Here is a 26,177-nt window from a genome sequence, read left to right on the forward strand (position 1 = left end):
AGCCCCCATGATTTGTAATAGGAAGCTGAAATCCAAAGGATGACCTTTGTATCAAGGATGTACTTTCTGCCATCCCTGTGAAAAAACTGCTCTATTCTGCCCAAGTTAGAAGACTATGTGGGAGGAAAATATTTTAGTTTACACAGGCTCAGTGAGGACCCCTTGGCTTTTAAGTCCCAAATTCCCCCAAAGTATGCACTTCATATGGTGCCTATATCAGTCCAGCCCTGCAGATAGATCACCCAGGCTAGATCCAGTACTCAGAGCCAGTCTCATGCAGGTGCTGTATACAGGGTGTGCCCTGAAACAGCCTCTCCCGCCCCAGGCAGGGCCAGTGCTTGCTGCATGCAGTACTCAGGGTGACCCATTTGGGGCATGTGTGCTGCATGCAATGCTTCTGGCTGGTCCACATCATGCAGTGTCCCAACACCACCCCCCCACATATATACCAGATAGAATACTTTAATGTGAGGAGTTAAGTGACAAGGAAAGGGGTTGTAAAAACAACCGAAGAATTTTAATCTGTTCATCCTAACTCAATGGCTTTTGTGCTCACAAGTCCCCCAAAGTAGAGACCAATGCCTTTGAAGGGCTGAGGCACTTTTATATGAGATGACAAATACAAAGAGGATGAGTTCTTCCAAAATGGCTTACAGATTCTCAACAGGACTGAAATATATTTCTAGCCAAATTTTTTTTAAATTAGGCAAAAATGGTAGAAGTTTTGGGCAATGAATAAAGCAGGCACGGCTTTAAAGTAGATTTAACTATAGGGCATTTAAGAGAGGTTCTTCAAGCTTTTAAAGAATGAATCATCTAGGGCTTGAAAGATAAGCGCAAAAGGTTTGGAAGGTAAGCTTGTGATTACTTTTTAAACAGACTGTCCCAGCAGCAGGCTACACAATAAATAGGAAGGCATTAACCAGAGAACTGTTCTGAAACAAATGCATGTTTTTCCATATATAAATGCCACTAAAATACTTGAAACAGTTTTCAGATGCTAACACACAGAGACCTACTATTACAGGAGACGTAGGAATTGGCTGGACAAGTGAGTACCAAGACTATTCCACCTGGTGATAAGCAAGGGTGGGTGGGTTCTTCTTGCTACTTTTTGTGGCTTAGTTTTAAGGCTAAGAACTTATTATAAAAATATGTGCATTACAACAAATTAGGTTCCACATGATGTTTGAAGTTAAATATATTAAGTGGGCACACTTCATAACTAATAATGTTAGGTAAGAGCTTACTAATGGGTATGATTATGCAATTATTCCTTGCTTGCGATCACAAAGGCAAGAGTATTGCAAGTATCAGAGGACAAGTCAACGTAACCTTTTAACATTTCACATATCAGTATTAGGTCATTTTTGGCTGTCAAATCATGAAACAGAGACAGAAGGGCAGCAAGTTTATCTTTAGCCTGAGAAAAAACTACTAAGAGTGTGAACAGAAAAGCAGGGAGGAAGAATAGGCCGAGTCTCCTCCCCAAACTTGTTAAGCACTTTAGCTTCACAATACTGCTTTCACTTTGCTATTTTTTTTTTAAGTTCAGAGCTGCAAAATTGAAGCAATTCTCTGGAACACCTTCCTTACATAAAAAGATTTATCAGACCTAATCCTATGACTTTCCTAAGAAGGTTCTCAGAATTTGATGATGGGATATACCAAGAAAGAATGGATTTACCACTGTAATTTACTCTGGCATGCCAAAGAAAGAGACTGGAGTGAGAAACTAGATGAAGAGTTTTAATGTCTCGTAAGAACATAAGAAATACCATACTGAGTCAGCCCACAGATCCACTTAACCCACTATTCTGTCTCTCAAAAGATTCTGGGGTGTCTACCACTTTAAGTGAAGAAGAGGAAGCAGCAAGCACAAAAAAGATGGTCAGTTTTCTGCTTTCCCCATTACTTCTGGGCTGGCTGTAATGCCCCCAATTAAACTGTCACTCTGTCTACTGGGCCTCTGCAAAGTGTCTCTCACAAATACTTTGAGGAGTAAAGCTGATATTTCACAATTCCATTATATCTTCTAATCTTCTGCCAAAGCTTCCTGAAACTAAATGCACTCGATGCAATTGACCAGATGGGCACAAATCAAATGACGTCAATTACAAAAACAGAGAAGATTACCGTATCTTTCATGGATCAGGTTGATTCTTTAAGTCTCTGGAGATCTTTTAAGATCACTGGTCTATGTAACTGACAGCATACTAGTGTCTCTTTTAGTATTCTTTCCACTGCCTTGTTCCATTTCCACAAAGAATCCGGGATTTAAATTTCCTTCCTTGGGCTTGGAAAGCATAGCTCTCCCTCCTGAGACCCAGCTCCTCCTCAAAGACAAAAAGTGGCATTTTACCTAAGGGTTTTTCCATCATTTTTAATTGTCCCTAAGCTTATCTTTCTTCCTCTTTTTCAAGAACATGTTGGAAGAGAGATGAAAAGTTATAAGACGATGTCCTAAAAGATTCATACAAAGAGAACATACATAAATACCATAGTCCTGCAAAAGGCAAAAGGAATGCCTGAAAACTCTGCAAAGATGCAATGATACTGCTTATCATCAGTCCTGATGGAGAGGTAGCGTAGCACTGAACTTGCCAAGAACATCAGCTTCTCCAACAGTTACAAATACATCTGAAGGTACTAGACAGAACAGTATTTGCGACAGACTGCGAGTTTAGTTCTTGAACCCAATACAAGTTTTCTGCCTTTCTTAATGCCTTGCTGTTGTTCCCTGGGGGAAAAAAAGTGGTTTACCTGCACCTGGTAGTACCATATTGAGGAAAACCACTTTCTGGTGCGAGCTGAAATAAAAGCCATCCTTTACTGGCAAGTCTGGGTCAAACTCTGAAAAACAGCAAAGGAGGCAAATATCTCCCTGAAAAGAAAAAGCACACGTGTGCAAGACTTTTTCCTTATTTCAGAATAGGTTGGCTTCTCAAAGCCTGACACATTAAACTTCCCCAAAAAAAGAATCCTAAATTGGGGAAGCCCAGAGGTCAGGGCAGAAGAGACAGTAAGTGGGAAAGAGAACAAAATAAAAGGCAAAAAAAAAATCCAGTGGTCTGACCACTGTTGTCCTGCATGGCTAATTTAAACGTATGGAGCATTCTCACTGAAGCAGAAATGAAAAGGCTGCAAAAAGATTTAACGTAACCTTGTCACTCCCTACACCAGCCTAGGCTCCAACTTGTGTAGCATCTCAACCCACGTCACCCTCTGCTACAGTGGTTTTCCAGTTATCCCCACACCCATGCAATTGCAACCCATCAATCAGTCATGGATTAGGTGAAGTTTCATGACTGTTCACACTCATTTTTCAGCATAGGTCCAAAGATCCAAAAAGAAGCAAAGGAAAAGGGACTTGGGCTGAAAAAATTGGAAGTTATGTCAAACATGGCTGTTTGTCAAGATGCACAAGAAGGCAGCACTGAAGAAATAAATATCAAGTACATGCGGTTCAATCCATTATTTGTAGGTCCAGGTCACAAAATGAAAAATTATTTTAATCATGCCGGATATAACCCAGCGCACAAGGAGGGAAGGAGAGAAGGGAGGGGGAGAGAGAAAGCAAACAAATGCAATTAACTCATAAGAGACTGACAACACATGTCCCTGTCTTTTAGTATCTGGAGTTATTTAGGAAGCCTTGCCACTTCTTTCATAAGAAAGCTAAAGGATTTATTTTATGATAAATTCATAGTTTATTGCTTGTAACTATTCTTAAACTAGTTACAACTTTGCACAAAACAATAAACAAAATAAGGACTATTTTCCATAAGCAATTGTCAGTCAGTGTTCACTTTTATTAAGTAAAATTCTAGAACTCTGCACAGTAAAGCAAATGGAAATCCTAACTAAAAGCAACTAGAGCAATATTCATTTTAAATAAAAATTCAGATGTTGGGTAACTGCCAATTTCTTATAGGAAAAAATATAACTGTTCCAGTATAACTGGAACACTGAAGTAACCAGTAAACTGAAACAAATTGCCATTACCAAAAGGAAAAGCAGTACAAATAATGAAAAAGTAAAGCTGGGGTAGGGGGAAAGGCTGAAGGTAAAAAAAGGAAGACATACATGTTAAAACAAATGCTACTGAATGACTGGAAAAAGAAAGCAAACTCAGTGACTGGTAGAGAGAAGATGTAATGCTTACCAACAATAATGATTCAGATACCTCTTAAAAAAATAGGTAAAATACAAAGTTCAATCCAAATTAACTTTTAAAAAGTATATTGCTTCCTTTTTTATAGATAACTTTTACGGCAAACATGGAAGAGGCTCCAGACACTCAAAGTGTATGTACCATCGTCTAAAACAAACACTAGTTGTACTCTGTGGTAGAAGCAACATGAAAGACATTCTACACAAGCTACAATATAGTCAAAATTTGTGCTACTTAAAAAAAACAACAACTGTACCACGATTTCTGCATACATATCAACAGAATACGTAAAGGAAACATTTCTTAGAGAGTTTTATGTACATACTAATAAACATACCAACTAAAAAACATACTTTGGTTGTGACCAGAAAACAGTTAAATTATATAACAGGCACAAACATTAGTTATATTATTCATCTTTATACTTCACTGACACAATCATATATTTGTTAATAATTAAGTTTTCTTTTTACCCACCTGACATATTTTCTCTTTTTCTTCGCTGCAGCAGCACAGCCCTTTCTTTATCTAAACTCCTGCATAAAAAATAATAAAATGATTTAATTTTTACCTAGTAGAAGTTTGGTGTGAATGGAGGCAAACACAATTATTAACTATTAATAATTAAACTCAGACTCTCTCACACAATTATATAGTTATCAATATATGCATTTAGTTTATGTTGCAATAGTCACTCACTAATGGTATTTTAATACCAACTGCATGTATATAAAAGTAACTATTTCATTCTGTAATAGTATGACTTGAGTAGAGTAGCATCAGCAAGTGCTCTTCTCAACCTTCCCAGAAAAGGTAGCAAATGTTGTACTTATATTTAAAGACAGAATCTAAGCTGATTCATGGAATTACAGACAAAGTCCTACATCTTTATTGGTAAATTTGTCAAAGTCATAATTAAAGACAGAATAAGTAAAGGATGGGCAAAATGGTGGATCCGGCTGACAGCCGGACTCCATTTCCCAGCAGCGCCTCCTGCCCACATTGCTGTATCTGGTTTCCATGGAGATCCCATTAGCAGTTGGGGCCAATCTCCATGGAAACTGCTATAGCCCTGATGCTTCTGGGGTCTCCATGGAACCCGGCCACAGCAACATGGGAAGGGGTTGCTGGGAAATGGAGTCCACTGTGGGCCTGATTCAGCCCATGGGCCGGACTTTGCCGACCCCGGAATAAGGGATCTAGAAGGTTATTATGAGAGATGCTCCAAAAAAGCATTATTTCTGCAAAGAAAAGTCATGTTTTGCTAATTAAAATGTTCTGCATGTCAATAAAACAACAATAAAGGAGGTGATAATTAAGTTGCTATGGAATGAGCAGCAAAGTATTCCTATGCCCAGAAACTGCATATCTGAAAAAGAACAGGAGAGGCTTACTTATCATAGCAAAAAGGTAAATAACAGGTGCCTGAAATATTTGTTCTAGCGCTAGTCCTACATATAAAAAAAAGAGGAAGCATAATAATGAGGTAGGAAAATTTACTGTTGACAAAATATGCATTTTAGGTGAACTCAGAAGACTCTGGAATCTCAAAACGACCAAGCCAAGATGACAGATGGAATCTGGTATTAAAGACTAAATAATAAAAACGGAAAGGAAAAATACAATTGCTTGAATTTTTTCATAAAAAGAACTTAGAAATGTCAAGTCAGATTTTCCATGGTCTAGTTAAAGAATACGTACTAGGTCGCAGTGCATATTCACTGCAAACTGTAGCACCGCAAATCAGAAGTCTGGAAGTGCTTGAATATTATCTGAGAGATAATATTTAAAGATTAAGATTACACTGAAGATGAAAAAAAAAAAGTTAATAAAATATTTTAGGACAACTTCTCAATATTTTTCCTCACCTTCCCTCCTCCACTCCACCCCCCACAACTGTTTGTCTTTCAGTATCTTGACCTCCATGATACGACTTCTTAAAAGTCATCATAGATATTCTAGCATAGAAAGGATCTGAACACTTGATGCAATCAACCCTCCTCTCCCCTACCCACTCTTTTCAGAAAAACAGAGCCCCCTTTTTTGGAAAAGAAATAAACTTGGACACATTAGTGAAAAGTACATTGTTAAAAAGAGGACTGTCCAGAAAATAAAGGTATTATTGGTTTAGTTTGAGAAGAGAAATCAAGCAAAAACAAGGGAGAGCAGTCCTCTGAATAAGCAGTCTTGAGGACAGGGAGAAAGCTGGGAAGTACAGGATACTGCTCTGAAGAGGACAAACATGCTACCTGACCTATGAAAGCGAAAACCCAGTTATTTAGGGTTTCCATGGCCATAAGCTTGTGATGAAATGATCTGCCATTACACTGCCATCCTGTGAAGGCATGCAGTAACCCACGCTATTGAAATGAGGACTGTCTGCTTACACTGCCACCTAGTGGCACAACTTCTGAGGAGGAGGGGGGCAGAGGAGCTTGAAAGGGACTAAATTAGAAAAGCACAAACGTATGAGAGTGCTGGAACAGCAGCTGTGAAGGGGGGGGCGGAAACACGATGACAATACAGACTCTTGAGAATGAAGAAGTATACACAGCATAAGCCCACATGGACAACACTATTTGTTACTGCATCTGGACTTCTGATATCCCAGATGGGATTTCATGACTTTTCATGACTTGACTACAGGGCTAAATCACTTTAGCTACTAAACCAAAATTAGAGAAGTGATGCACAGGGCACATCAGGAACCAGAAAGAAGGGGTCTCTGCTACACCTAGGAACACCTCTTAAGTTTAAAAAATAGGTGCAATATTGTTGCAACTTATTAGAAAAGTAGTTATTTTATCTGGAACTCTTAAGTCTATGACAGGGTTATGGGTTGAAGCCCTGTTGGTCTTAGGAAATAAGAAGACACAGTTCTTTGGGTAAATCTGATATCTTTTATTAGACCAACTCAAAGAGTTTAAAAATTCTTCTTTGCAAGCTTTCAGGTACAAACAACCTTTGTCAGGCTGAAGAAGCATCTGCAGTTGGTTTGTGCTCCTCCTGGATGGAATGAATAGTATGCAAGAAAGGCAGTCACTGAAGATGGCAGACAAGGTTCTCTGGGTGAATCTGATACATCTTTTATTAGATGTAAATTGAGGAATCAGTGGGTGAGAGAGGTTGGGGGTCTGCCGAGGCCTATGACAGTAATTCTTAACCAGGCTACCACAAGTTCCTTTTAAGGATGCCCCACAATATGAACACTTATGTGTGCAAGCACCTAAAATTCACAAGATAATAGATTCCTATTTGAAATCTCTTGAATTTGAGTCAAACGCATTTTGATCTTTTGTGGTCCGAGTCCTCTGCAACAGAAGAAATGCTCAACTATTTTTCAATAATCAAAAAAAAGTGAAACCTTACAGCTGGAAATTTTCTGAGTGGTACCCTGAATCTAAAAGAGTTGAAAACCCCCAGCCTATCCCATCCTATCTTGGTTATTCATTGCTTTTTCATTAATTCGTTGTTTCAACATTTCTTCTCACTTTCTGACTATGCCTTGCCTTATTACACAAAGTATTTACCTCGTGCAACCTCTACAGTGGTATCTGATTAAAAAACCAAATAGCTTAGCTACTCCAAAACACTATTAATTACTCACTTTATTTCCAGGTAGTCCAACAGATTCATCAATCTTTTGCAATCTTTCTTCTTAGTACTTGGAGAATTTGCATAGTTGGTATAGCTGGCATATTTATTTTATAATCTAGAAATCGACTTACTACTTTGCATTTGATTTTTCAGTAAAACTTTAATATTAAAAATAATTTAACATCTGATTAAAGGCAAATTTCACATATCGTATTATATTCCCCAAGTATTACATTTTATCTAATATTTATAACTCTAGACAGAGAGAATAAATATACTGGCTAACTACTACTCACCTAGGTTGACAACGCTCACACAAGTATATATCAGGAATATGCTGCCTGTCGATCCCCATGCAGTCAATGTGCTGCCAAACACTTAAAATAATATAGTGTTATTAAATGTATAACATCTTCTGAAATCAAAGTATTTAATGTTTACTCTATTACATACACAGGACATTCATTCAAAACCAACTTATATGGCTGCTGTTCTCCCTAAATTTCTATGTAAACTTCTTTTAATGAACCACTATCCCAATATTTCATTGTGCATGTTCCACTGATCCCTACATAATTCCTTTCCCAAAGATTGTTTCTTAACATGCCTTTACTCTAGAAAATGTTCTTTCAACACTTTGAAAATATATAGAGGAATGAGAATTGTTGTTTACAATGGGGTTAAGACTGGCAAGTATCCTTAGCAAGTCTGACCAACCCATTTCATTGGTTTTTACAATATACTAAAAGACCAAAATGAATGTTGTCTCATTACACAGGAAGATTTTCTTGTAAAGTCCTTAAACCATTCTTCTTATGAAATATTACTTATAATGGTCACCACCAACAAAAATACTGTGCAGCAAAACTAGATATTACCAGACTCAGAACCAGGAAAAAAACAACAGACTATGACTGAGTCAATATTTTGTTTCTACTTTATCTTGTGCATTATCCAGACCAAAGGATAGATTAGCTTAAATCAAAGGATTACATTAAATCAGCACATAACAAGAGTGACCTGCGTAGAGCCTGACCACTGACAGAAGAATGTATTACTAAATCTTTACCATAGCATATGATTTTCTTTCAGGATAAAGGACTATCAACAGAACAATAGCCACTGAATATGTAACCAAGGTAGTTTAGACGGCCAAAAGAAGCCAAACCCAGGCAAAACTGTCCTTAGTAACGATGTTGGTGTTACTATAAACAGTAGTTTCTACTGTAGCAAATTTATCCAAGTTGATAAAACTAGCTAAGATATTCAAGAACAGTAATCTAAAAGTTATCCAGGCCCCTTTTCTCCTCTTGTAGTCCAAACTGCTCTCTATTTCTGTATATGGCGCTAAGCCCCTACTGATCTTAGGCAAGATCAAGCACGTCTGAACAAGGATTTCAAAGCTCAACTGTTTAACTTTTCTTTCCAAATCTTGGGCCACCATTTCTGCTATAAATCAGATTCACACTAAAATGTCTAAACCCTTTATACTGATGAAGAGTACCTGGTGGGGAAGAGGGGAGGAAGCAGGGAGAGAGAGTGGTAAAGACTATTTATATAAATCTGGTGCTTAATGTAAGGGTATAATTTTGCTCGAAGTATTGGGATTCTCTTTATTCCAAATTACTTCCTCTAAATTTACTACTTTATTGGGCTGTGTAGTTTCACAGATTTCATAGACATTAGGGCTGGAAGGAACCTTGGAAGATCGTAAGAGTCCAGTCCCCTGTCCCAGGGGCAGAAAGTAAGTTGGGGTCATAGGATCCCAGCAAGATAAACATCCAATTGACTCTTAAAGGAATCCAGAGTAGGTGCTTGCACCACCTCTGGCAGCAGTCTGTTCCAGGCCTTGGGGGCTCAGACTGTAAAGAAGTTCTTCCTTATGTCCAGCCTAAAACGGTCTTGGAGAAGTTTGTGACCGAAGCTTGTTAGTCTAAAGCAGGTGTTCCCAACCTTTTTAGGCTGAGAACCGGCAAACCACAGATCAGCAAACTGCAGACCAGCAGTGACCGGCATACTGCAGGCAGGTAGCCAATCCTTTTTTACGTTCAGTATAAAAAAAAAGGGTTGGCTGCCAGTTTGCAGTATGCTGGTCACTTCCAGTCGACGGTTTGCCAGTCTGCGGTCACTTCTGGTCCGGCAGCCAGCCCTCCTATAGACCGGCAGCCAACCCTTTGCGGCCCAGCACCAGGCCATGACCCAGGGGTTGGGAACCCCTAGTCTAAAGTATATGTTACTACTTGGTGTACCCATGTTAAGAACCAAATCGTCACACATTCTTATTCCATAAATAAAGGAGGGAGTGGGAAAACAGCCGAAGAGATATCTTTCTGATAAAAAGGTAGCATGTGAGAGTCAGACATGCCATCTAATAAAGGAGCAAACAGAAACATATGTGAAGTTAGGAATAAGTGTGACATCCTTTCCTGATTGAATCTGCTATCCCTTCTGTTAAGCCAGTCATGGACTTGCAAGAATCTGTTTTGATGCTGGAGTTTCTCGACTTAAAAAATTAACATGATCTAAAATGATAACTAGTCATTTTAGAACAGCTTATTCTGGCAGTCTAAAACATTAATATGCAAATATATGATCTTTAACATTTAAATTAATTTTACCTGCATTTGTCACAACAGATCATGTATCCATCATCATGGGTAAAGCCACAAATGCACCTGGTAATATCAGTTCCATAGCTTCCATCCTCTGACGTACTGATGGTAGTAGCACTGGAAGTTTCATCAAAATTGGGAGTGGTAAATATGCCTACTTCATTCTTGCTAATAAGAACGGATGGAGGAGGAGATGCTGGAGGCGTTGGAGGAGGACGAGCACCATAGTTATGGTCCTGTATGATTTTTTGAAAAACCCCATAAAAACTGTTATTTTGACATGGTTCTAAAACATGAAGCAGAATTTCTCTTTAGACTTTTGAGAAGTTAAAGAGTAAGAGTATGAATCCCACTCCTGACTTCTGCAGAAAGTTGCTCTAACCTGACCCAGATATAAATCAGTACTTGGGTTTTCCAAACTGGAGAGTCAGAGATGGTTAGATGCATCAGTCCCTTATGTCTTGTCAGCTTTAGAAATAATCTTAACTATACTAACTGGGTAGGCCATTAGGTTTAGGTAAGCCTCTAAACTGAATTCTTTAAACGGCCCTCACCCCCCATTCCCACTTCTCTGATACATGGTTTCATAGCCTAAATAGAATTTTAAGAACAGGATCCTAAATTTATTTTTCTAAAAATCACATAGGCATCTATCTAATTGATTCTACTGAACTTGTGAAATTTAAAGCAGTTACCCCGAGGCATTTATAGTTAGCACATATAACTTCAACTGCTTTTTTTTCCCCCATTTGTAATATGCTTATTTATCTGTTTATACATCTACAATAATACTACTGTGGTGCATTTCCAAATTGGTATTATTTTTGTTACAAACATACATAATTGCTCAGAAGACAATTTTAGACAAATAATTAAAAAACAGTAAAGTTTAAAGACTGGAGAGAAAACAGTATTTACTGACAGAAGACAGAATTCCAGGCCCCCCCACCCCAGAATTGAGTATCTAAATAGGCCTTTCCTAAAACTCCCATTTTGTATATTTGGTTTTCAAATAATGTCCCCCCTTATACTATTCCAGCCTACACACAATACAGGTTTGTCTCAAAGGTAACTGATTTAAAAGAGATAGGCTTTCAAACAAGGTATGAAACTTACCGCATAAGGCAAACCAATGTAACTGTGTGAATGATGAGAGCTGCTGGTATAAAACTGGTGTGGGTAACTGTTTGATTTTTCAACTACCACTGGGCTAGCTTCTACAGATTCTGGTCTGAAAAGCAAGATATATTATCATTACACTCAAGAATATTTCACATATATTTGCTCTTTCTTCTATTATTCATATCACAACTAAGTACGTATATGCCTTTCCTGAAAAAAGACCTATTTTTATTCTCCGATCCTAAGCCGCCCTGAGCCGCTTTTGGGAAGGCCAGTATATAAACCAAGTAAATAAATAAAATCAAGTGGACCCAAAAGAAGTGTAAGATATGTATCACCAAGGAAGTATGAAATACTTCCCACGCATGGATCTTCTGAGGTACAAAATCTTATTATAGGTCTATAATACAAAGTCAATACTGGAGCAATTTAAATACCCTAAACCAGCAGTTCCCACTCTTTTTCCATGTGGTATTCCTAATTCTGACTTTGCACAGCATGATTACTGTCAGGTCACATTCCACACCAAGTTACTAGAAGTAGTATACTAGCCACATTGTTTCTTGATACTTCTGTCATCATTAATCTCAACAGAGTTGCAGGTATCTGTCAAGATGGTCTTCACAACACTACCTGCAACTTTAATACGTTCCACAATGACATCTAGTGGTAGAATTACTGTGGTGCCATTATATTCCTCCAGACTTGTTACCCTCAGCTATCTGGTTTTGGTGGGGGACAAAAAGAAGGAAGTCTCATAGTAAATCAAGAGGTGGCATCCATCATGTTTAAATGAAAGAAAAAGATGACAGTGCGAGGAAAGAAAAATACATAAAGGCGGGGAAATAAATTTGTGAAAAGGACAAGAAACAAGATATCCTATTGCCTCTCTCAACAGTCATTATAGATGTACCTTGAGTATAATTTTTTCTGGCTCCCCTTTTGGAATTAACCAACAAATTACATTTTCGTATTAGTAGCAGTAACACTTGTTTCCCCCCCGCCCCAATTCAGGGTAGGACTACACCATTTGGACACATTTCAAACCAGACTAGCTCAGAATGAAACTTTTACATGATGGCAATCACTGCAGGACCACAAAAGGTTTCATAGACATTTTTTGCCTTGTACCATGAAAAAAAAGAAAGAAAAGACTTTAAAATGAAGCCGGGCTGGTTAAAGGGACACATGATTTCAGTTGTCAACTTCTGTTTTAAAGAAAAAACTATTAACCAGGATTTAGAGAATAAGAAATTAGAGGTGAGAGAAATATGATTCACCTTGGTTTCTTTGAAAAAAAACTACTCCACATGTATTTACATAGTTACTCACTTTCTCTTTATCTGAACAGATTTACCTTAGCAGGAAAACAATTACAAAGGACAAATGAACAACCAAAACAGACAGTAGCGATCATCTGGATAAATTAAGATTAAAGACTTGAAAAATTATTTTAAATTAAATTTACATTCTTTTAACCCATCAGCCAGTCGGGTTCTCTCTCTCAGCTACAAAATAAATCCTTCAAAGTGGAGTGATCTATAAGAGTGGAGTTACAAAGCTAGTTTACATTTTTGCTTCATGCTAGATAGCTGTTTTGGCCTTTTTAAAAGAGGTTAAAACCTTTAGTGCAGGGTTATCTTTTTTTATTCAGTTTACAGTATCAAGTTTACCCCAAACCACCTAGTATTTGAAACTACACACTGAGAATTCTTTCAAAACTTCTGTTATCCTGAAAAGAGGAATACTGTATTTCCTTTATTGTACCAGAATTTTGTTAGATAGGAAGTCTTGCTTCTGAATAAATGGTGGTGTGAAAAATGACAAAAACTAACAAACAACCTGTGATATGAGAGTGCAAAGAAGCTGCTCAACAAGCCAAAAGGGTCAGAAATACTTCTCAAATTTTTGTATACAATGACTCATTAGACAGAGGCAAGTTTTGAGAGCATCCATCCCACCAAGGAAGGATGATCAACTTTAATTCTCCATGGCATCTGAACCCAGGATCTAGATTCTCAAAATTCTAATTTATCAGATGTTGAATATCCACCCAGAATTGTTCAGCTAAATTTCTAAAACTTAAAACCACACATAAGGCAACCTCTTTCTTTCTCATTCAAAACTGCATTGACATCAGTTATTTCTGATGTATTACTTCTAATAATGTTTGATAGTGAAATGTAGCAGCATGGCTATTCTGGCATTCACTAAATTGGCAATTTTTCTCTTAGGATTATCTGGTTCATATTTATTTTTCCTAGTATTCGAAGGACTTGGCCTAATGCAGTGGTTCCCAATCTGGTACACAGACAACCTGTCAGTGGTACACGTTAACAGATTTATTATAATTACTTCACATGACAAAATTTTGCTGGTGGTACTTGAAGTTGTATAGTTTTAAATTGACAGTGCACAATCTGTCAGAGTTTGGAAACCGCTGATCTAATGGCCCACTGGAGCAGAAAAACCTTCTGGAAAAAAAAAAAAGTGCAGTCTTTCACCTTCGTAACAAAACAGACATAAAAATATCAAGTCCTTAAACAAGAGTGAACTCAAGAAAATTCTACCCAACTGGTTCATAATCTTTTGAAAGCCTAGTCACCAAGATTACATGTTCTTACAAAATATATCCTGAGGGTGGCAGTCTACACATTCAACACTCAAATGGATTCCAAGATTAAGGTGACACTGTAATGGATTTAGAGTGCCTTTTCAAGGCTGTCAATAAACCAAACTGCATGCGAGGCACTGGCTAGTGTAGTGCTTTGTTGCCCAGTTCAATAAACTTGGTCCCCTCAATGCAATTCTCCTGAGAAGTGATTATACACATGGTTGTTTTCTGTAAAAGAGAATTACCAAAAAAAAACTCATTTTACTTAAAAATAAAGAAATCCAAGTATTATCAAACACCCAGATTTATATTAATAATCCAAACTCAGGGCACAAAGCTAAAGAGACTGAGGAAGGGAGAGGTGTAAATCTTCTCCAAACACAGAGATAGCTACAATTAAAACCAGAAAAAGAGCTGCCATTAAAATTAGAAAAAGCCCATTCCAAATTTTAGCTACTCTTACCATGAAGAAGTTTTTCCTGATATCTAGCCTAAATCTGCTCTCTGTCAGTCTGTGACCATTGTTGCTTGTTACCCCAAGAGGCGCCCCTGGTGAACAGAGCATCTCCAATCCCTTGCTGCATCCCCGATGAATTTGTAGGTGGCCACAAGATCACATCTCGGGATTCTCTTGCAGAGGCTGAAGAGGTCCAGGTCCCTCTGTCTCTCATAGGGCTCGTCTTGTAAGCCCCTAACCATGTGAGTGGCCCTCTTCTGGACCCTCTCAAGTCTATCAACATCCTTCTTGAAGTACAGCGCCCAGAACTGGATGCAGTATTCCAACTGCGGTCTGACCAATGCCACATACAGGGGAAGTACCACCTCCTTGGATCTATTTGTCATGCATCTGTTCGTCACACTGACAACTCATGTTCATCTTGAAGTCCACTATGACTTCAAGATCCCTTTCTACTTCTGGGCTGTTGAGAGGGTCACTTTCCAGCCAGTAAGTGCGCTAAATATTTTTGCGCCCTAGGTGCAGCACTCTGCATTTCTCCTTGTTGTAGCGCATCCTATTGTGTACTGCCCACTTTTCTAACCTGTCCAGGTCTGCCTGCAATCATTCCCTACCCTCTGGAGTGTGTACTTCACTCCACAATTGAGTATCATCCGCAAACTTGGACAGAGTACACTGATGAAGATATTGAAGAGTACAGGTCCAAGGATTGAACCCTCCGGGACCCTACTACCTACATCCTTTCAGGTTGATACCAACCCATCTACTACCACTCTCTGGGTGCGACCGCTAAGCCAATTTGCCGCCCACCAGACCGTTTAAACATCTATGTCACAGCCTCTGAATTTATGAAAATGGGATGAGATACTGTATTCAAAGGCCTTGCTAAAATCCAAGAAAACAACATCTACCTCTCCATCTAAGTATTTTGTGACCCTGTCATAAAACAAAACCAGATTGGTCAGGCATGATCTACCTGCTACAAATCCATGCTGGTTTCCCCTGCTGCATTATTTTTCCCACTGGACTCCCCACAAATATGATCCTTCATGATCTTTTCAAAGACCTTTCCAAAGATGGAGGTGAGACTAACTAGCCTATAATTACTAGGATCCTCCTTCCTCCCCTTCTTGAAAATAGGGACCACATTGGCCCTTTTCCAGTCCTCCGGGACCTGACCCGAGCACCACGAGCCGTGCCAGTGGTTCTGCTATAACACCAGCCAATTCCTTCAGTATTCTCAGATGCCACTCATCCAGGCCTGCTAACTTGAACACATCCAGTCCATCCAAGTGACTCTGCACCAAGTTAGTGTCAACAGTTGGTCAGGTTTTGTTGCTGAAAGTCTTTAACTGCCTAAAAACCGTTAATAAAAAATACAACTTCCAGCTGTTAATAGGTGCTCATCAAAACCAATGCATTAAATAGCTTCCAACATATATTCTGATCCATGTCTCTGGTTCAAATGTTAAACACCATGGATGACATTTTATTTTCTTGTGGTCATCTAAATGACAAGCGTTTTTAATTGCCTAAATGACATTTTCAGTACTTTTCACAGGCAGCTACTTCGTTTCTGCAGTGTCAGTGCATACATGGGCATATGTACTATATGTGCAAATTGAGCATGCACATTAGGTTGCAAACTAAACTATAAGGTTCTAGGTTCCCCCAAACCTTTTTACCCAGAAGATTTGAACCTGCATTTTGCTGGCTTCCTAACACAACATGCTAACCACTACACTACAAGTCATAAATTACCTACCCTTTCTTCCAGCATTCCTTTTGAAGCTGGGCCCCTGGGAAAATCCAAGGAGATTATGTGGGGTCAGGAAGAACACAGAAAACCAGAAGGTAAATGGCTTAGTGTGATAGCTGATGCTCTGGAAAGGAACAAACCCTACATCCTAGGAGCAAACCTCCCCTGAAGCTTTGCTCCTAGGGAGGCAGAGCACCGCCCCCCATCCCATCCCATCCATTTTAACCAACGACTACTAAATAAAAGAAGCAGACACTAAGCTTCAAAAGGAGTGCTAGAGAGGGGCTAGACATGTGGTGTAATGGGACCTCAGAGATGCAGGTTCAAATTCTATCCCCTCCATCATTTTGCTTCCAGGACTTTCCACCCTGCGTGCATACGGAGTTGTCCAAGCACATGGGGCTATGGGTGTGGGACATAATGACCACCTCCTCAGAAGTGTCAAAAAAATAAATCACGACTTGGACAACTAAAAAATTGTCACTTACAATTCTACCCCACATTATGTCATTTGAAAAGTCAGTAAAAAAAGAGAGAGCAAATGCTTTGATTTCACTACCCAAGTCAAACCTCCGAGGACCAGAACATTTCCCCTTCCTCATAAAAAAGAATCCACAAATGCATTTACCAATCAATGGACCTTTCAGAACTTGTGTACTTTTGTTTCTGAAGGCAAAAGTCTAGAAGTTCAAATACAATATGCCACTTTTATTTAATCATTTTGTAGCATCTATAGTATTTCAGGTACTATTCAGGAGGTAGTGTTATGTTCCATAACCCAAAAAGCCCATAATTTTAGGGCCCAATCCTCCTATCTCTTAGGCCTTCACATCATGAAATTGTCTGTTGACTTACAAGCAAGTCCAGTAGGCGTGCAACTTCAGGAACTGAGCTTAGGTTTTACATACAACAGAATAAGAGAAAAGATGCAAAGAAACTGAAAAGTTGCATCAGTACAGTGACAAGGTTACTCCGCCAAGGAATTTGTACACCTTCAAAGCTCAATTAAGATTTTTTTCCTACCCACGCTTCCAGTGCTTTTACTTCTTTGAATGAGTGAATTTTACAGGACTTTTATTGGCATCCTGGAAAAAAAAAAAGTTGTCATTCCCACCCCCAACAGACAAGGACAGTGGTCAGCTCTGAAAGAATAAATGTCTATTCTGGAAATAGCTGTATATATTTTCTGCACTATGTACAGCAGTTTGATAGATTATGGACTTTTAAAAACTACAGTACACGATTAGGGTTTAGTGGAAGTTCAAACCAGGGAAGAAATAGAGTTTTAATTTTGTTTTATGCTATACCTCATACGAAGTATAAGACAGTTGGTATTTATGGGCTGAATCATTTTGAGAAAATTATTGGTTGGTGATCGATTCCTATTCCTAGCTGATTCCTTGGTGATCAGTTCTGACTTAAGACCTGAAGAACAGCTCACTGTAAACTGCTTCTCAGGGTAAGTTAGCCTCTGCAGAGCTCCATAATACTGCAGCAATACTTCTTCCAGTACCTGAAGCAAGTTGGATATTTCTACAACAGACTAGTATGCAGCATAGACATATCTGTAAGCCAACACCATTTGCAGTAATTAGTTAGGATTTTATTTATTTAGTCTTAAATAATAACCTGGATTTTCAAGTGCGTATTTCCAGTGTATTTTAGTTAATTTCATAGCAAAGTGGGGGTAAAGGAAGCAACATTCATGGAAAGTTTGCCATGCATGTTTGCAACAGCTAAACAATAAACTACTATATATCCCTATTGGGGAGCACAGCTTCAAGGAAGTTGGTAGTTTGGAGAGCTAATGCCTTATTCTTTCCTACAGGCTAAAACCCCTGTCTGACCTAGTCTCCCATGATCCTGCGTGTTCCGATAGAGAGACCATCATCGGAATCATAGACTCTCTCAGAATTCATCATTTCCATGATCTCCACAACCACCCGTAGTCTGATTGATAAGAGTTTTGTATTTGGTGCCTACATTGCTTATAAATTTACCTTTTCTTCTGGGTGAGGAACTTTCTACACTATCCCACATGAAGTGATTGTTTGGCTACACAATAGTTTAATAAATATTTTTACAATAAATTAACTCTGAAAGCCACATAACTGCATGTGCATTTTACTCATGCATTTCCCATTTGAACTCTAATGACATTAGCAAAAACATTTCAGACCTTTAAAGCCTTTCAGACCAATCTATTCAAGTGAAAATGGCTACTATTGTATCAATACTTTATAGCACTGGCAACTAGACTTAAGTCTTACTAGCCCAAGATATTTTACTGTGAAAGTAACACACTTTTAGAATTCCTTTCTCAGTTTTCACAATCGGTACAGCTTGATCTGAAAAAAAGCGTTAGATAAAAATGTGCTTGTTTTCATACGATGTAAAATCCACCTGCTTTGATAGTAAATGATGTACAGGCAGTCCTTGGACTTACGACACGTTTTTCAGGAACTAATTGCGTCTTAAGTTGAAACATTGTAAATCAGAACCAATTTTCCCATAGGAAACAATGTTATAAATGGAGCATTGGTTCCTGAACCAAGGCCCAATACCCTATTCTTGGCCACAGGTTTTTCTGCAGTCTTGTCTTCCTTAAAGAAAGTGTCCAAGGAAGTTTGGATAGATGTTCTCCAGGGAAATGGGCAACACATTGTAAGGTCGAAACTGATGTCAGAAAGTTGAAACAGGGTGTCAATTTATAAATGCTGTAAGTGTGAAATGTTGTAACTCCAAACATTGTAAGTCGAGGACTACCTGTAGTATTATTTGCATATTTACGTCAAATTTTGCGCAGAGGCAAAACACGAAAGACAGCCCTGTAGTAATATGGTACCATGAGGAAATACCTTAGTGTTCAATTAGGTATAAGTACTGAAGAAAACTCTTATTTTCACTTTTTTCCCCCCTGCTGAAAAATTAAAAATACCCAGAACACTTTTTCCACATTCTTCACTTTGAAGCTAATTTATATATGTGGCTTCATGTGTGCTGTTCTAGTATCCAATTACATCATTCTTCTTTTTTGTTGCTTCAGCCCTCTGCTTGGATATTTCCATGTCTCCTTTATCAATGCCTTATTCTCCTTTTACCGGGTGTGCTATTTTCACATTATGTTTTTCCACACATAGCAACTTAGAATACGGAACCAAATGACTGTCATGGGAAATTGGTCCAACTCACCCCTCATTGGAAAGGTGCATTTAGTAAGGTTGTTTTCTTGTTACTGAATTGTAGAAAAGTAGTGCTGAAAATGATCTCTGAAGGTCATCTAGTCCAGCCTGCTGCTTGAGGCAGGATCATCTCTATTCAAACCATCCCATACAAATCCTTGTCTAACCAATTACTAAAACTACACAGTTAAACCTGCCACACAGCTGAAAAGAATAGATAGCACGCTAACCTGCCACAGGCAAAACAAAGATACAACTGCAGCTAGCATCCTGCTGCTACAAGAATTAAAAATATGTTCAAGAAATCCAAGAAAGAGGACCACACTTCCCGCTACAGAGGAAGGCAAAATCCTACGGTTGGATCAATCTGACCATGGGGCAAAATTCTTTCCCTCCTCCGAATGGAGCTATCAGTTTGACCTTGAGCAAAGGGACAAACCCTCTAGCCAGGAATCTTCAGGTTTAAGTTCCTGCAGGAACACTGGCACTCCCCAGTCAAAATCCCCAGCCTCAGCTGCAGCCAACACCTAATGGTTTCAAGGAACTTTGCCAATGATGGAAATCCCAGTTTTCCTAGTCAGTCTAGTCCAATTCCTCACCTTTTTAACACTGAAGAAGTCCCCTCTTACCCCCACACCTAATATCCAATATCTAAACTTTGCTGCTGGAAGTCAATAGTCTGCATCCTACTCTCTGCAGTAAGATAGAAAAGGTGTTCCCTATCTTCTTTATGGTGGCCCTTCATGTATTTGAAGACTGCTGTCATGCCCTCTCTTAAGCACCTTTTCTGCATGCTGAGCATACCTATTTCCTTCAACATCACCTCATATGGCTTGTTTTTCAAACCCTTTATCATTTTTGTTGCCTGCCTCTGGACCCTCTACCGTCTCCATCTGACATGTCAGTCTCTGAAAAAACAGAGATGGGAAATTTTAGACTGACATCACCAGGGATTCTTATATCACAGTAAATTCATGTGGCAATTATGCTTTATTTCTCCCCCCCAGTCATATATTGAAATAAAACAACTTAGTTTTTAGCCCCCACACGATTTCCCCCAGAATGATTCAAGACAACTAAATGAAACTGTTGGCTTTTTCCTTTTTTTCTATACATTTAAAGGTTTTCCCCTCCCTTGTGTGTTAAATTCAGACTTTGATCTGGTCACCAGTCCAGCTGTAAATGGGTACCAGTCATTCAGGCTAGAGAATCAAAGGCAGGCACCAGACATGATTCTGGCCATGTCATGCCCATGCTAGCCACTAGTTTGAGGACCTCAACCATGTGGGACCAATGGGCCATCTAGTCTTGAAGCAGAGCTCTTCATGACTTCTTTCATCCATGAATTGTTCATCTGATGACTCAATCAAGAGATCAACAACTGCAAGCCAGATTTAAGTGGTTCCCAGATTTGTTTCACTCAGAGTACATGTACTACCTTTACAGGAGGGAAATCTGCTGAAAGATGCTACTGCCTAATTTTTGTTAACAGTCTTCTCAGATGGGGAAGACTTTCTTCCACTTTTTCTTGATTAACTTTCTTCAAGTGTAATCACTGGCAAATTCAGAGCCAATAGCATTTTCACATTCTGAGCAAACACTAGCAGGTTTTAAGTTATCCTAGGTGCCCTAGAAAGCAACTGACAAGCAGTTTACAATCTTGTCCTTCAACTTTTCCAGTCCCTTCATAATCAGGGATCCTGATTTTCTCTGATAAAAAAACAAAAACAAAACACAACTCCCCAATTTTCAGATTAAAAGTAACCCAAAATCCACATATTTCTGTGATTAAAATGAAACACCACTAAAGATAGATTGATAGATCGATCTATAGCAGTGTTTTATTTTAATCACAGAAAAACGTGGATTTTGGGTTACTTTTCTAATCTGAAAGTTGGGGATTTTTTTTTTTTTTTTTAAATCAGAGAAAACGAGAATCCTTGTTCATAACTGTATCAGCAGTTAGTGATGAAACACCGTGTACGTGTTGGTGGCACTACTGATGAACTTCTGTAGTAACAGACACCTCATGCCTCTTGAACACAGACACACATCCACAGCATTGTAGGAGAGTAGAAAGAGCTGAAAGTTATCTTCAGTTCCTTAGAACTTGTTCAGCACCAGAAAAGCATTTCTTTTCTGGATACCTAGAAGCCTCCCTTTAAAAAAGAAAAAATAATTCTCCTTTATTTAAAGCAGGAGTGGGCAAAATATGGCCTGGGGGCTGGATTCAGCCCATCAAGAGAGTCTATCTGGTTTGCAGCGGGCCCCTTGGCCCTGCCAAGGCAGCAGGGCTGTGGCATGAGTCGTGGTGCGTATGGCTGGCTCTGCTGCCCCCAGACAAATGGCAGGGTAGGGACAGGGTAGGGGCTGGACTCAGCTTCCTGGCAGCCCCCACAGTGGCAGCTCACTCTGCCCAGCTACTGCTGCCAGTGTCTTCACTGCTGCCGGGACAAGCCCTGCTGCCCAGGCACCCCAGACAGATTGCTAGGGGTGCCAGGTAGAGTGGGTACGGTCTCCATAGACACTGGTCCGGGACCTCTGTGAGCAGGATACACTTGGCTGGGCAGATGGGATAGGACCATGGTCAGGCAAGAAGTGGCATCTGGGAACAGGGTCCCTGGAGCAGAGTGGCAATATGCTTTCCACATGTCCCTGCAATGAGTGCCAGTTCCATGGGCAGGGACACGCAGGGAGTGCATCGCAGCTCTGCCCTGGCCCCATGCTGTCACTGCCCCACAATCCTAGCCCCGCCCACCCATCTACAGCCACCCATGGCCCATCCCATCTGCTTGGCTGAGAGCACCCTGCCTGTGGGGGTCCTGGGCCTGTCTCCATGGATACCCCACCCACCCACTGTCTGGCACCCCCAGTGGTGGATACAGGGTAGATGGGCCCAGATAGGGTCAGCCAGCAGTGAGTGCGACGTGGATGGGCTGAATCAGTTCCCCCCCCAACACCCTTCTTGCAAGAGCTCACTAAAACTCCTTAAGTGGCCCTCTAGACCAAATAACTGCCCACCCCTGATTTAAAGGTGACACTAAAAGGCTTCACACAAAAGCCATTTATAAAAAGTTTATAAAAGGTAACTTGATGTCTCAACTAAATCAAACAAGAGACCCCCAGTGACCTTAAATTAAAAAGTTATTACTTCATGAAGGTTGCTTTTTTGTTTTTTTAAAGGAGACCTCTAGTATAAAAAAAAAGTGATGTGAAAACAAGTTCTAGTTTACTGTTCAAACATCTAAACCATGCAAATATATTCTTAATACTATCCAAACACATGAAAACTTGAATATTTGTTCAGGAGTTAAAATGGGTGGGAGAAAAGACTAAAGAAGAGATTAAGAACATTTTATATTTCATTGTCTCCAACAGATATTCTACCAGGAACTTTAAAAAAAGTAAACTCTTTCAAAAGCAAGAGACATAAAACAGGTTTTTAAGTCCAATCTTATTGGATTTTAACTATGTTTTCCATGAACAAATTTTCACAAATAAATGATCCGATGACCAAAAGGTACTGAACCACTCCATTTTCTTTAAATCATGGCCAATATGTATATGCTACCCAGGGGTAGGCAATGTTTTTTGGCTGAAGTGCCAAAAAAACCACATTGACTACCTTGGAAGGTGCTGGAATGCTGTTCACAGCCTTCCAGCTGCAGCTGGCCCATGGAGCCCGATATGCTTGCAGCAGGGCTTGTGGCCTCCCAGCCACCTGCTGGGAGCAGCTTGGGCTCCATGGCTGGCAGCAGCTGCTTACGGCCCAGGCTGGCGGTGGCGTGCCAAGCAAAATGACCTTGCGTGCCATGCTCGGCACATGTGCCAGGGGTTGCTGACCCCTGTGCTACACTGTGGGCTAGAATATTTTATAATTATAACTCTTGTAAACTAGAATATTTCTGTGCCCCCAAAAAGACACGTTAAAATTTTATAAAACCCTGCTAAAGCTAAAAGTTGACAACAAAAACTATCTCTAGACATACCAAGATGATACATATATATACACTACTTCGTACTGCATGGAATTATTTTTTACTGTCTTTCATCCCAACCAGTCCGAAGCACTCCTGACAAAATAGTTTTCCAATCTGGCACCATTTAAGCTAACCACTTCAGCTATAAGCCAAAACGATGGATGCCAAATTGAAAAACAAATATTGGGAAAGAAAAAAAAAAAAAAAAAAAAATGTATTGTCACCTTTTATACTGGTGCATTATTGCAAAAATGCAAGCTTAACTATGAACATTTTATTTGAATGTGCCCCTTCACGATTATCACCATCTCTCATAATTGTTTCTTCTTTGACATACTGAATTATATAATGTCTCTAAAATACAACCAAAAATATCACTGTAAACCTGAAGGAAATAAAAATGATAAGTACTAACTATATGACTTAATAAATTCTTTTGTGATAAACCAAAAGTGTGTTAAAATACTGTTCTTTCACTAGTCCTTTACTCACCAAAGGAGGGGCCACTGAACTTCAGACATGAAGCTACAGTAGAGGAATATAAATAACTGTTAAAATTCAGATACAATTAAGAAGCTTTTGGATGTCATGTTCAGTTCTTTTCAAAGTGTCCCCACACAAAAATAAAAAATAGTAAACTTACTAGTTATATTTAAATACTTACTCTGAGCCTGCAGCCATTTCCAAATAAGAAGGTTCTGCTGTATCAACCCCCAATGGGATCACTATGCTCATGACGTTCGTTTCTGATAAATTCGATTACTACGGAGTCCTATGCATTGGTATCCAAAACACTGGGGCATGCCAGCCACAGTGCTCATTGCAAACATCTAAGTGCATCCACAAACCCTGTTTAAAAATAAGACAAGCAATTAAATAAAATCATTTTAGGAAGGCAATTCTGTATTATACTATATTTAGATAATCTTGCTAAGGGGCTGTTATGGTATTTTTTGGTTCTAAGTTACACTGGAAAAAAAATTCAAGTAGTACATATTTGTTGCCTACATTTGAAAGAATGTTAAAGCCCTGAACTGGTTGAAGTTACTGGATGACCACCTGGAAGCAGGGTTTAAGTTCTAAATCAGCTTTTGAAACCAGCAGTCTCTTGTGCAAGTGAAGAGAGAATGTTTTAAATTTCAGTTTATTCAACTAAATTCAGCTCAATAGTATATCATGCCCCTTCCCCTCCACCCCATGTATGAACTACAGTTAAGGTAGTTCTGTTTAAGTTATTAAAAAAGCTGGGTTTTTTTGTGAATTTGAATTGAATTCTAATTTCCAGCTAAATACATATCATACGTTAAAGAAGCCAAAAAGACTATATATTTAAATCAAGGTTTGCTGCTTGGTGATTTGAGTTAGTACTTAAAATATGCAGTAGAATAGCTCTGGTTATATGCCTTTTAAAATACTTTTCACACCTTAAAGTTTTTTCTATATTTCAAAAAGGTCTGAAGCAAAAACTGAGCTTGACTATACACAGTAGATGATCAAACTGCAAATTACAGAATAAAAGGTAAAACACTGTATGCAGAGTCTAATAAAATAGCTCCTAAATGAACTTACACCACCTTGATTTCAAGGAAAATCATACCAATAATACATTGTAAGAATTATAGAAACCTAGTTTCAATCATAATTACCCTTCTTTAGATGAGGCAGCTCATCAAGAGACAGAAAAATAAAATGACCACAATTCTCATTTTGCCCACTCAATTTTCAGCAAATAAGCTAAGCAATGAGAATGTTGTTATGATGGTTTAAATTTTCTTCTTACATCTGCAGTGTAATTTAAAACCCAAATAAGCAAAACAGAATTATAGGATTATATTTAAAAGTTGTTTTAATTTAAAAAAAAAAGTTTAAGTCATTCAAATATATACTTGGTTTCTGATTATATACATGTGAACACAAACTGACTGCTGACACTTCCAGGAATGTTCTACTACTTAATACTATTATTGTATTATTTTTAAAGCAAAAAGATACAAAACAGAAAATGTAAAGTCACTCAGTTAAAGATTCAAACTGAAAGAAGATAAAGGTTTGAGAGGGTGGAATATAGTAACCTACACCTGCTTAAGAACCAACATTTTCCTAATAAAGAGGGATGACATTTTATTCAGGTGCAACTCTGAGTGTTATTTACTGTGCCATATTATCATTAATACTGTATATACCAACTAAGACAAGCTTGCTACTTTTTATCCTAACACTGTACAACACAGCTACAAGAGAGAGGTAAGTCTCTATAGAAGACAAAGACTTCTACAGAAATGAAGTCCTGCTTCCATGATTCCAACATCCTCTTCCCTTTCCCTCACCTACTCCCTCTTCCTTCACCTCCATACCAGGCGTTCCAAATGTTTGTGTGCCCAAGGGCACATTTGAATTTACAAGAAAAAGCAGCGGGCGTCAATATGAATATTAAAGTTTAGAATTTAGAATCCTGGATATGCACATAGTTTCATTTGGGGAGGGAGTAGTAAGTGCCACTCTGTCACTGCATCAGTCAGACTGACTTGCTTTCATTTTGGCAGCCATTGCATACAGCCTGTGAAAAAAAAAATGTTGAAATGTTGCTGTTCTGAGTTCAATTGACAGTGACATTTTTTGTTGGAATAATGATTTTTATTGCTTGTGAAAATGCATGCGGGCACCTGAAATGAACGCGGGG

At 38.9% G+C, this 26,177-nt stretch overlaps 1 protein-coding gene across 7 annotated transcripts in view; it reads right to left on the reverse strand.

Moving 5' to 3' along the window:
- The window catches only part of KMT2E (lysine methyltransferase 2E), a 92,794-nt gene that overhangs the window by 47,087 nt on the left and 19,530 nt on the right, over positions 1-26,177 (reverse strand). For 4 of the 7 annotated variants that reach the window (XR_003096329.1, XM_006034041.3, XM_006034043.3 and 1 more), the window contains 5 exons: positions 24,162-24,346; positions 11,500-11,614; positions 10,390-10,619; positions 8,068-8,148; positions 4,652-4,710 (listed from right to left, as the gene is read on the reverse strand). Coding sequence is in view for 5 of the 7 variants with exons in the window: in XM_006034041.3 (XP_006034103.1) it covers positions 4,652-4,710; positions 8,068-8,148; positions 10,390-10,619; positions 11,500-11,614; positions 24,162-24,232 (556 nt within the window). In the remaining 2 variants the exon portion in view is untranslated. Of the gene's footprint in view, positions 1-2,136; positions 2,290-4,651; positions 4,711-8,067; positions 8,149-10,389; positions 10,620-11,499; positions 11,615-19,527; positions 19,917-24,161; positions 24,347-26,177 lie in introns of those variants that run through there. The other 3 variants (XM_025216008.1, XM_006034042.3, XM_025216009.1) reach the window with 3 other exon arrangements.

The sequence above is a fragment of the Alligator sinensis genome, unplaced genomic scaffold, assembly GCF_000455745.1.
Source record: "Alligator sinensis unplaced genomic scaffold, ASM45574v1 scaffold100_2, whole genome shotgun sequence".
Taxonomy (NCBI): Eukaryota; Metazoa; Chordata; order Crocodylia; family Alligatoridae; genus Alligator; species Alligator sinensis.